Source organism: Amblyomma americanum, chromosome 11, assembly GCF_052857255.1.
Source record: "Amblyomma americanum isolate KBUSLIRL-KWMA chromosome 11, ASM5285725v1, whole genome shotgun sequence".
NCBI classification, from domain to species: Eukaryota; Metazoa; Arthropoda; class Arachnida; order Ixodida; family Ixodidae; genus Amblyomma; species Amblyomma americanum.
The window spans coordinates 8,558,160-8,570,902 of record NC_135507.1 but is presented as its reverse complement, the minus strand read 5'-3'; the positions used below and the strand labels follow the sequence as shown (position 1 = coordinate 8,570,902).

At 49.0% G+C, this 12,743-nt stretch overlaps 1 protein-coding gene across 1 annotated transcript; it reads left to right on the top strand.

Annotated features, from left to right (window-relative positions):
• The first annotated feature begins 4,154 nt into the window (after window positions 1–4,154).
• Window positions 4,155–7,572, top strand: LOC144110410 (E3 SUMO-protein ligase PIAS1-like). Its single transcript, XM_077643268.1, has 3 exons — window positions 4,155–4,268; window positions 5,634–6,190; window positions 6,958–7,572. Exons 2-3 carry the CDS (start codon window positions 5,672–5,674, stop codon window positions 7,333–7,335), a joined length of 897 nt encoding a protein of 298 aa, XP_077499394.1. The 5' UTR covers window positions 4,155–4,268; window positions 5,634–5,671; the 3' UTR covers window positions 7,336–7,572.
• The last annotated feature ends 5,171 nt before the right edge of the window (window positions 7,573–12,743 follow it).

The window sequence follows — 12,743 nt, the reverse complement described above, 5'->3', positions numbered from 1 at the left end:
GACGCGTTCGCCTACCTCGGCTACAACGAGGCCACTCTGGAGCCGTCCTGGCTCTGCCCCGTGTGCAGTGGCCAAGTCTTCGCCCAGGACATCCGCGTGGATCTACTCACGCTGGGCATCCTTACCGAGGCCGACGACACGTGCACTGCCGCGAACCTACGAGCGGACGGAAGCTGGGAACCGGTGGATTCGGCCGCGCAGACCGAAGCTGGCCGCGAAGACCGCTCAAGCATGTACTAGCGAACTGCGGCTCCTCCCTCATCTTAGGCCCCAGTTTGTTAGCTTAACGGCCGGCCACTTCACCTGGCAAAAGGATTCGCAGTGACCTGCATCAGCGAGTGTATAAGGAATGAGACGCAAGTATGCCCCTTGGGAAACGAACGGTGTGCATTTGCCGATTTTTGTACCCTTTGGACAGCGACGCTTGTCGCAGTTTTCCCTGCCAGCTTGATTGAAGTCGTCGTTTTCAGCGCGATGTGAAGTAGACTGCATTTGTGGCAATTTCTAGCTGTACAAAAATGAGCGCCGCTAAATATTCCTGCGTGATTCACACGGCTCAACTGCATGCGCTTTTAGGCTTTTACCTTATTTTGTCGTTTTGGCATCTTGCAATGACGTAATAAAGCACTTTTTAAACTGTCTGTCTGTTGCTCCATCTACACGGCTTTCTTAACGTTCACGTGTGTCCTGGGTGAGACTGCACTGTTCGTGAAGATGACAGTCACGCTCACCCGATTCTAGGAGTTCAGTATACTCTTGACGACTGTGTAGGCACGTTCTGTCAATTGTTCCGAGCTGCGTATTAAAAAAAAACGCGCGGCCGTCATCCACTCATTCTATACCGAGTATTGCCAAAGGTGCACGATGCATAACCGAAATGAAAAAAAAAAAAACACCAGTGTATTATGCGATTTCCGCGCCGACAATAGAGCCCCAGGCATTCAAGTTAATGCAGAGGCGTCGCTAGCAGCCCACGCGTGAATGTTCGAGTTAAACACATGTTACGACAGCAGAGCACGGCATAGCATGGCGTGACACGCCATATCACGAACAGTGCTTTCAATAACATCACCGTTAATGGGAGGGAATGTTACGTTGTGCTTCGAATAAACTGCACACTTCGGGGTAGTTTCAGTGACGATGTGCTCTCCACAATCGGCGTGCGGCTTTTTCCTGTTCCTTAACAAATCGACAAACGCTAACGTTTTGTGTTCTACCATTTCCAAGCCACTTACGTCCATTGCCACCAATGTGTGTTATCGTAGCCTTCCATCGGCCTCTGGCGGCGAAGCAGGAGAGCGGACAACGCAAATTTCCGATATCCTTCCGCAGCTGCATGGCTGTCTGTGGGATGGAGTTGTTAATTGCCTATTTTGCAGCGGAGCGATGGTATCCGCTCTTGGTGCAACCCGTAGAAATGCATGCACACAGGGTTCTGATATCAACCTCTCTAGTCTACGACACATCTGTGGTGTAAGCACTCCGCTACATCTGAAAGTAGTACCTGTAGACCGTGGCGTAATTCGAAAGCTAACACATTTTTAAAAGGTCGAACAAGAGCCCACACTGTCGCTTAATTATTCCGACAGGAGCTTCCACGCAGAATCGCACGTCCACCATTACAGGATGGTGAATATTTAAGCGATAGCTCTATTCAATACAAAAACTAGAGTTTCAGTCGGTGTGTAGATTTGACATTGAAATGACCTTAGGACATATTATATATATATATATATATATATATATATATATATATATATATATATATATATATGCTTTAAGTCAGATGCCGAAGCATACTGCCCCAAGTTGTACGCAAATTTGGCCCGATTACCAACGTCGGCCCGCACTCGAAATTTGACCTCGGATTTGGACGAAAGTCGATTTCCAACCTAATTTGAATATGCCCAATACGATGCTGACCTCCGAATTCAGTCGGCCATTTTCAGGTTTGGCCCACCCTCACCCTTGAAATTAGACATCGAACTTGGGCCAAAATCGATATCCAGCCTAATTTAAATGTGTCCAATACGATGGTGACCTCCAAATTTCACCCGGGCCACTCCCAAAAATTAGCCCACCCAACCCCCAATAATGACCTCAGATGCAACAAGTTAAACGATGAGATAAGAAACATGAAAATCATAGTAGAAGCAAGAATAGCTATCGCTCGAGCATTCGGTGTAACAGAGTTAAACCGCTGTCATTTTTTTTTTCAAGAGTTCTGCACTACGACTTCTACAACAGTCCAGGTTCCGCTTTAGGACGTTAAACACAATGTGCGGTGTTGTGCCGTACCATACCTACTTGGTGGGTGTGGAGTGTTTTGGTGGGTTTGGAGTGGACCACAGCACTCACGACACGCCCCCAGCAACAACACGAAATTCCTGCCGCTGCTCCTTCTTTCTTCGTTTGCCACAGGTGAACTTTGTCGTTTCTGACTTCATGTTTACTTTGACAGTGTTATGAATTGGGAGTTTAACGCAGAATAGAAAAGATGCGCTGTACTTGTGTCATACGGTTCCGTGTAAAGCACGGAGTGTTTTCATTGGCAACATATGACACGCACCCTCATAGCAGAAAACCTGATTAAACAGCGCAGAGAGAGAGAGGATAAGACGCGGAGTACATAAAACAAGCGCCGCTAGCTTTGTATTTCTGTCAGTAGAGTGTTAATTGAAACAGTTCGCCAGCGCTCGCACCCTTTTCATAAAAAAGTGGTATGGCTTTATCGCAGTTAAAGCGAGCAGACGTGCGAAGGCATGTGTTTAGTCTAGTTGGCTTATGGTTTTGCTTTGCGGGGGGGCTCGGCACGATATTAGTTCGACAGTAGTACTGCCCAGCGCGACAGTGTGTTGCAGTTTAACACGAGACGAGATCGGATGCGGCGATAACATAGTGCTTTCGGGTACAGGCCTGCGAAGCTGATCTGTTCGCGCCGCCGCCGGTTCGGCACCTAGTCGCGTCTATATTTATTTATTTGCTTATTTATTTCGGTTCACACGGTCAACTCAAGGTCAGGCTTGAGCGGTGAAACGGCTCTTGCAGCTTGGGTCGTGAAGTAGAGTTTTCTCTCTAAAAATAAAAATTAGCGGGGTTTAACTCCTCTTATACCAACGTGTGACGTGGGAAAGTGCGGTGCCGTGAATGGCGACGCCACAAATGCACCATAACAGCGAGATTGCGCAAATCTCAAAGCTGCGAACTTTCTCGGGGTGGCCCGGACCAAGACGAGGAGGAAGAAGAGGAAAGGCAGGGAGGTTAATCGGATGAATAACCTGTTTGCTACCCTGCACGGGGGGAAAGGGGTGAGGGGATAAGAAATGAAAGAAGGGTCGCTATGAAAAGTCAGCGTTCGTAAAAGTCACAGCCTATCGTGCAGGCCAGAAGTTCGTAAGAAGCGGAGCAGTGCCTTGCAGGCCCGGACCAAATTCTTGTAAATGACCCAAGTCAAATTTAGAGGTCACTATCGTGTCGGGCGTGCTCAATTATGGTTGGACATCGATCGGTTTTGGACCAAATCATCAGAAGTGAAATTTCGGAGGTCGCCCAGGCCAATTTTTTTTAAATGACCCCAGGACAAATTTGGAGCTCGCCATCGTGTAGGGCAAGCTCAATTACGATTGGACATCGATTTTGAGTCAAATCGTCCAGTGTCAAATTTCGGAGGTCGCCCGGGCCAAATCTGAAGGTTGCCATAGTGTCGGGCACGATCAATTATGGTTGAACATTGATTTTGGTCCAAATCGCCCAAGGTCAAATTTCGGAGGTCGTCCGGGCAAAAATTTTGCTGCTTGGCGTCACAGTTGATATGGCAACGAGCGATTCACAAGCAAGATGTACAATCAAGATGCGCAAGCAACATTTTTGCTCATCTCTGACCGTCGTATGAGTTCTTTCACGCCAAAATGCGTTGAAATAGAGTGTCGTGCGAACACGCGATCCGCTCTCATTTTCCTTCACGGGCAACCACAAAAATTCCTTCCTCAACGAGGAGTGGCTGCAGCGCCTCGGTCGTCATCATCTTCACTCATTTTTATTCGAGGGTTGAATCACACATCTAGCATTCTTCATTTTCTTCTTGCTCGCGCCGTCGCGTCGCGGTGGGTGGCTCTTCGATGGCAATTAAAATGTTTTTATCATCGCCACCTTCTTCTTCGGTCGCAATCTTTAAAACCGCCGATTTTGGACAGCAACTGTTTCCGCGGCTGGCAGCACTGAAAGGCGAGAATATCTCGGAGGCTACCGCTTCAAAACATCGAGTTCAGGTACGTAGTGCTCTCTGCAAGATTATATTTCATCCCTTGACGCGGGTTGTCTCTTCGCGTGGTTCCCTTGCACACACTAATCATGAGCATGGTTCCCACCTTTGAATGAGTGAAAGCTTCTGTCGGAGCTCGTACCTAATGCTTTTGGCTCAGTCACTGGAAGACCGTTAAAAGTCCGTCCCGGCATCGCGATGGAAGCGTTTATGGGCGCGTCGTTCCTCTGGGCAGTGCATTTTTTGTAGACCGTAGGCCGTTGACTCTTCTGGATTTCATATTCGTAGACCGCGAGAACTATGCACGCTATAAGTAAAGCCACGTTGGTCCTGACATGTTAGGGAAAAGTTGCTACCGCTCCTGTTAGCAGGACATCAGTGCCGCAGACAGGTTGGCGCGAAGCAGTTCGCAAAGGCGCACAATTCCACGAGATGGGCTAGATAGTGGCGATGCACTGTTCGCAAAAGAGCGCCGGCGACGGTATCGACGAATATTTCGTACTCAGTTTCCACACGTCACAATGCTGACCTGTTTCCTATAATACCTGTTTTTGTAGAAACACTGAACAAAAGCCAGAAGTTTCCCAATCGCATCAGCAAGCAAGGAAACGTTTAGAACGTGCATCGGCCAAGCCGGCATAGTTTCGCGACAAAGATCTTGTACAGCTCGCCTGTTCTTTGTTTCGCCTTATTGCGCTTCTTTTGTCGGTGGATATCAGCCCGAAGTGCCTAAAATTTGACGCCAAAGATTTTTTAAAAAATGCGGTTTCAGCGCTCACCTTGCGTCTACCTTCGTGTAGTGTCCTTTGTGCTGCTTTGTGAGACAAAATAAGTGTGTTTAAACAGCAACCTGCGATTAATAGTGCACTAACGTCCCGAAGTAACGGCGCTGCGAAAACAAAGCTCTCGGGTGCCTTTTTCTTGACTTTGGGCTTTTAGATCTTGTGGTTTATGGGGGTTTAACGTCCCAAAGCGACTCATGCTATGAGAGACGCCGTAGTGAAGGGCTCCGGAAATTTCGACCACCTGGGGTTTTTTAACGTGCACTGACATCGCACAGCACACGTGCTTCTAGAATATTGCCTCCATCGAAATTCGACCGCCGCGGCCGGGATCGAACCCGCGTCTTTCGGGTATACCTATCACTATCGGAACTTCTGCCCAACCTGCCGCATAAGAAAAGAACGATGTTTGGCGATAAACGTAATTTACTCAAACTGTCTCGAAAGTGAAAGGCCTCCCACCTCGTCTTGCTTAATCTGGGAGACACTTCATATCCGAGAGATCGGCCTAGCCAATTTGGCCGATCGCAAGTACAGGCTTGCCAGTTTCGCTGTGGAGTGACCGTGACACCGCATTTGGTACATTTCAGGTCGGAGGGTACACGGCGTCCCATACTTCCTGCGTATTATGACGACCCACGCCGAGGACACTGTCAAAGCCTTCGCCATGCTTCCCGCCCACCCTTTCTACCGCCTGCTGAGGCTGCTTCCGTTGAGAGCCGTCGTCTGGGCCAAGCAACCAGATGTGCTCTGCTACAGCGGAAAGTATCCACCAGTGGCGAGAGGCCACGCCAATTCGTCATTGGTATTCGTGCACTGCACGCTGCAGACGGAGCGATCCGCTCTCGACAGCAGTACGGCGAGCGTATCCGTCAATGGCGGTGCTTCCCACCATGGCATTCCGTTAACGATGGTCAACATAACCCCGCTCTTTTCTTTGTCTAAAAAAAATCACTTCACTTTATGGGCCCCAGACATTCCGAAGCACTGTACTTTGCACGTCAGTGCAGTGAGAAAAATTTCCGAAGACGAGCTGTTGCGTACTATTGACGACCACGCCCCCTACGTGCACAAATGGGAAGAGACGGGGGCACTCCTCAAGGCACAATTTGCCGACGAAGACCAGGTCGTCGTTCAACATTTCCAGGTGCGTTTGCGGTCGTACAGAACAGCAAAAACAAATTTCTTCAATGCACTGTGTTCATACTAGGCGTAGAATGCAAAAAAAAAGCACTCTATTATCTCTGGGCTGATCCAACCCCGTTTTTTTTTTGTGTTTCAGGCAGCTCACCAAGACAACGTAGAAATGTTTTTTCGACTACTATCGCGTTACCTATATTATATGTCATGTCCTGCGCATGTGCTGCATTGAGGTTTCTGGTCAGGACTTAATGAGCTGCAGCCTTAGGGAGCCGTTATTCACCAGGAACCGATTTCGGCGGAAGGGGAGGCGGGGGGTTTTCATCACTCCCATTGCGATTTTACATAGGAAAACCATATTGTATCCTTTTTTTTTTTCGTTAAGTCCAGGAAATACATGGTGCAAATTTCAGCCCCCTCCCTACCTAGAGTGAACCATGAATCCCTCCCTGTTTTAGACACCTTTAGCATACCGTGTACCGTGCTACAGTTACCGTTACCGGAGTACCGGGAGCCCGCCCACAGCCGGTGAGCACGCGCTGATTGTCCCCGATGCTTCCGGGTACCTGGCGCCACATCGTCAAGGTGATTTGCGCATGCGCATTGGCTGCGCGCGGGCTCCCAGTACTCCGGTACCGGTAACGGTCGCACGGTACACGGTATGCTAAAGGTGTCTGTTAACTCAGTCTTCTCATATTTCATGTCTAGCGTGCCTGCTTGTAGACTCAATGGCGTGGTCAGAATCCTTGGCCATGAATGCTTTGCCCCGCGCAGGTGTCTCTACTCTGTCCGTTAACGAAGACCAAGATGCGAGTCCCGAGCCGCGGAGTCCGTTGCAGACACGTGCAGTGCTTTGATGCACTGGCGTACCTCGACGTCAATGAAAGCACTCTGCAGCCGTCCTGGAAGTGCCCCGTGTGCGGCGGACAAGTCTTCGCCCGGGACATCCGCGTGGACCTGTTCACCCTGGACGTCGTGGGCAAGGTCGACAATGACTGCAACGCTGTGGTTCTTGAATGCGACGGAAGCTGGCAACCAATGTCGTCGGACGCAAAGCACAGCGTCATTGTCATTGATGACAGTTTCGTGGAGGCCGACACTGCCCATCGAGATTTTCCTCTCATTGAACTGTCGAGCGACTCGGACGAGTAGTTGCTCACGTGTGTGACGGCAGCTTGGGTGTCCGCCCGCGACATTCGTCTTTCTCTGGCACAATGAGCAGACAGCAACGTTTGCGGCGCCCCGTTCGTCATCCGCATTAGTGCTACAGTTTGACTGGTAGTGCGAGCGCCCTTCATTTGCCAATGGAAGAAGACGCGGTATGTGCGATCTTTGAAAACATTTTGCAGTTAAACCTCCCTGCAGATACGATTAAAATCATTTCAATTTTTTGGTTGTAATTTTGTTTTACAATTTATAGCAGATTCGGTGTAACAGATTTCAGAAAAAAAAAAGGTTAGTACTGCGCGAATTAGACACGACAGGAGAATAGGAACAAACACGACAACACCATGCAATGAACCAACTATAGCCCGCAAGAACGTTCTACTTACAGATTTCCTTATAGCGTTCTTTTTATGCACGACGGCAAACGGTGTTCTGCTGAGCTCGAAAGGCGGGTTATCTGGCGTTTTGTTTTTGTTTCTTTACACTGAACCAGGGTCGCCGAAGCGAAAAATGTCACGCGCCGCTTGTTCTGCGATGTTCGGGGCCTGATGCAAGCACGTTATCTGAAAAGAACACGGTAGAGTTAAAAGCTTTGTAAAGATCGAAGACGCTTAGCAGTGTACTCGCTGTAAAACTGATATATTTTCGGTGTCATACACACAAAGACAAAAGGCATTCAGAAACGTAAAATCAAATTATTTCGTTGAAAACAAGCGCGCCAAACATCCGTGCCAACAAATTTCTGACTATAAGATATGATGATATTACTTACTGTAGGCTACACGCCTCTCAATAATTAAGGAACCTAACAATAATAGTTATAAGTTAACTTTTCATGATTAGTCCACCATTGTCAGTAAGCTGCGTATTCCGCAAAGTCTCATCCATAAATTGTAGCATATCAATTTCAGGCGATGTCGCCCGACTACTTGGAGAGCCGAGGTTTAGCACAGCACTGTGCAACTGTCGGCTTTGGCTTTTCTTTGCCAATTTAAAATATAAATTCCTGCAAAAAACACGAGTTCTCCCTCCTTATCGTCATTTCAAAGCTGTCACATTTCAACAATTAATCGCAGCGTATCGTTCCATCCTTTTTGTATAACTCTGACTATATTCAGGCTGTTTTTGTTTTGTTTTTTGTTCTCTGGCAAAACTGTCGCCACTGGAACATCCACTAAGCTGTCCATATAACGCCGCATAACTGTACAGAGCAGGCAAGCTGATGTTTGTGTCCTTTTTTGTATGTTTCATTGCTGGCTACTCAAGTGCCGGTAATAGTGGTTAAGATCATGTTAGTGCAGCGGCGGCTGCAGCGGCTTTCTATAACCCGCCCATTTCGGCGCCCCTGTCGCCCGCTTTGAAACGCCTTGGAAAATCGGGTCGCTCCAGGGCAGGTCTACTACGACGCATGCGCAAAGCCGTCACGGAGGAGTCCGATGAGGCGTTAGGACACGGCGGGATTCCGTCGGCGCCTGCTATAACAAGGCTCCTGCACTGCGAAATCCTTCAGCGTACACATAATGAGGCTTCAGCGTTCGCAGGAGACTGGCCGCTCTCTGCAACTGCGGTGGCCACGCGGGTACTTGTACAGCCTGACGTCGCCAGATTAGCACTGATCCGGACAGCGCGGACCGATCGATAAGCTCATTCGCCCCAGCTACTCCTCTCTTCGCGTCTCTCTTTCGAAGTTCTCACAAGTTATTCTAGCCTTCTGGATTAGGTGGAAGGTCGAAGAGTGGTTCTAGTTGTTGATCCACTTCGAACACCAGCAGCAAACACCGTTGTTTTGTAGCGTTTTACAGTGTAAGCTGTTGAAGGCTTGTGTGGAAATCGCGTCGTGAGCGCGAAATGACGTCATCGTCATGTGGCCGTCATCAACGTCACCGTCGGTCATGTCACACATTGGTCACGTGGCTGGCCTATGGCATAGCATTCTAAAGACATAGTGCGGCGTGTAGAGGCAAGTTTGGAGGAAATGAAAGCGGAAAGGAGAGCAATCAGATGGTGTCCGGTACGAAATTGCATGCTTCGGCGCCCCCTATGACATTGGATATATGGGCATAAAAAATGAGAGGTGATCTACGAATAGCAGAAAAGACGAGTGTCTGCAACGAATTCCTTCAATCGCGGCATTCCTGCCCTTCACGACATAGTCGGTACAACTGAGGCATTGTAGATATAAAAAAAGCTTTTAAAAAGTCTATTTATGCACATATGTGAACTAAGACGATGAGAAATTAGATGAACACACAGGCGTATCACTATCGCGGTCTTTTCAAAGAGCAAGGTTGTCACACAATAATTCAGACTATCTCGCCGTCGTCGAGAGTAGATGCAAGCAAGGTAAGCATGACACACACTGCAGGAAAGGCGCAGCGTAGTCTAGGGTGGCTCATAGATATTAATATCCGCCCCACCATCAGTCGTTTTTCTTTCATAAGTTTTCCTTCACAAGCTACAGCCAACAGCGCGCTCGGCTCTCATTACCGCTTTCTATGTATGGCGACCGTGCTGATGGATGGCGCCATGGGATCTGAGTCATCGGCACGCGCATTACGTAATGACGGCAACTCGCGTGGCGCTGTTGCCTCGCTCATCAAGTGTGACCAGGACTCGGGCTGCAGGGCAGAATTTCGGCTCCTTTGCGCCGGCCGCTGGCTTTTACCACCACGGGACCATGAAGACGCTGTTGTTGACACATGCGCTGCTCCAACGGCAGCTCAGCACGTATAAGGCACCAGGCGCTGGTGAACTGAAAGTTTTGACAATGTTCGTTTAGGTGTAGCGAACGTCTTGAAGCATTATTTGTCAAGAATAAAGCAACATATTGTGCCAGGGACACGTCAGTCAGTATTTCTGTTATAGGTGCATTTGTTCTAAGCCACGCTGATATAAATTACTTTCCTACCTACACTTTTTGTTCTGAAACCCTGCCGCTCCTCTCCTGTGCTGGCATGGCAAAGAATGTATATAATTGTACGTGCTTCGAATAAACTTCAATTCATATACCTTGAATAAAGCTCAAAAAAACAGGGGCTGAGTGTGCACGTCTTCTATGCGGAGTACATCCATAGGCACCGCGAGAAGCACCACATGTACCCCCCCCCCCCACACACACACACACTTCCTCCACCAGTACCGCTCCTGAGAGCTAGGGAAGATGTCCTGTAGTACCGGCACTAGGGCAGACATCTTAACTACTCTCGCCCTAAAACCGATATGCGGCCACCATGCTGCTGCTGGTTTAATTGTCATACGCGGGAAATTGCAGATAACACTGGGCATTTGGATTAGGTGACCCAGCGTCGAAGGCAAAAATCTATTGTAATAAAGCTTCTCCCTCTCTCTCCCACGGTTTTGGTCACCCAGCTACGCTCGAGTACACAACGATTTGCACCTCCACCAAGCAATCCTCACTCGCTTTGTCCAGAATTTTCTCGACATAATTTGGCTGAGTAGAAGTCGAAAGAATTAGACTACACGCATCTCTCGAGAAAAAAAATATGCGGTCTAGTCCGTTCTACGCCTAACTATTCCACTGCATGAATGTATGCATGCTGACCCACGCTCTGTTGCCATAAACAAAGTACAGTTTTTGAGGAAGCTTACCTTTAATCACGCGTGTGTTCTGCGCTGTCGCGCAGGGCAGCTAGTAACGGCATGTGGTAACTGAAGTAAGAAGTTCATGCTGGTTACATCGACGTGTTGTGAAAAGATGCACACACCCTCATTGGTTCCGCGATACCACATAGTTTCTAGGTATTGCCTTAAAGAAAACCTGAAGCCACCGTATATGCGAGTTTCTTAAATGGCACTTCATTCACCGTGGGAATGCTGTGAAGACAGCGTGGGCGTACTTGGCTTGGCCTTAAAGCACGACTACGGCTGCCAATTTTCGCAAATTATATGTTGCAAGGAAGCGTTGTTTTGCAATCAGCATGTCCTGTAATAAAATATGCTAACTTTACATCGCAGTAGAGGAGCACAAGAACATAAGCGGAAACGATTAAAGAAAAATGACCATGGCGCGACAGTAGTTTTTTTTTTTTTGAAGTGATGTTTATTGCCTCAGGGCATAAAAACTATGAAGTTAGAGATGAGTAAGATGCTTAAATAAATGAAAAAAGGTGGGCTGATTTGATGAAATCAAGAAGTGACCGATGATATGGACCCTGTGTCCAGGCAATATAGGAATCCGGATTGTCCGGTGAGAGTCCACTGCCGCCAGGAGCCGAATTCTTGTCGGCTTCAGCGCCGGGCAGTCCCACAAACAGGTGGTGGATATTTGCCTCACAGTCTCTGTTCTTGCAGACTGGACACCCGTGGCGGGGATAAAAATCCTTGAAGTGCGGCCACTTGCGTGTCACAGCTGGAGTTAGGGCAACCTCGACCCGTATCGTCCGAAGCGCAACCTCCTCTGAACGGTAAGACCACGGGGGATGGTTACCGCACACGGAGGGATTAGAGCACGTGTGCGGCGCCGGAGGTGTTCCTTTCTTGTTAAAAGGAGGGTGCTGTCATCCAGAGTGAGGACTCGATGCAAAGACGAGGTTGGGGTCGGAAGGCGGGTCGCAGAATCTGCATGACTTTGTGCGCTCAGGAGGTCACGCGGGACCCACTCAATACGGGTTTGCTGCGGCATGCGTGCCGCTAGACGATGGATGTCTTGACAGATTTCTGGGGTGCGACTGACTCGTCGTAGTAGGCGTGTGACGTGAAGAGCATCGGTGCGAATGACAATGCGGGCCGTGGGTAGCATGGGAACGGCGGCCACAGAGCAAAGTGCCTCTTGAACTGCAAGCATCTCCGCACAGGAGGAAGGAGGTTCTGAGAGGCGAAACCTTGATGTTTTGTTCAGAGCAGGCTTGCAAGGAGAGTAAACTGCCGTTGTTGTTTCGCAGGCATGGATGCTTGCGTCAACGTACATAACGGTGGAGCTATGCGGCAGATTAGCGTCTTGCTCTGTAATTCTGTCGCGAAACGACGATGCCGCGTGGGTAGATGATGGCCGACGTAGATCAGTTGGCTTGTTGTCGCTTAGCTGCACAAAACGCTAGGGAGGAAGAACTGGCGGGGGCGGCTGTAGAATGGAGTGCGATGAAGCATATGCCCAGAGTGCACACGTTGTGTGTGTAAGGCTTGACTTTAGGCGGCGAGCATCGCGTCGTTGCTGCACCAGCTCATCTAGTGTATTCAGCTGCGCATGTTCTTGGAGCGCCACGATCGGGGTAATGCAGGGAAGGCAAGTGATGACCCTCATTGCCTCTCGATTAACAGCTTCTAGACGATCCCAAGGCGCGGTTGCACAACCGCCCGCACCAACTGTCGTGCAACGTGAGAGCGGGCTCCACCTGTATTCGGAGCAATGCGTCTAATCAGACCCAACGCCTGAA

Bases quoted from the DNA above. Each gene is read 5' to 3' on its own strand.
- LOC144110410 (XM_077643268.1), top strand. From the start codon at position 5,672: ATGACGACCCACGCCGAGGACACTGTCAAAGCCTTCGCCATGCTTCCC. The intron at 6,191-6,957 runs GTGCGTTTGCGG...TGCCCCGCGCAG, and splicing joins TCGTCGTTCAACATTTCCAG to GTGTCTCTACTCTGTCCGTT.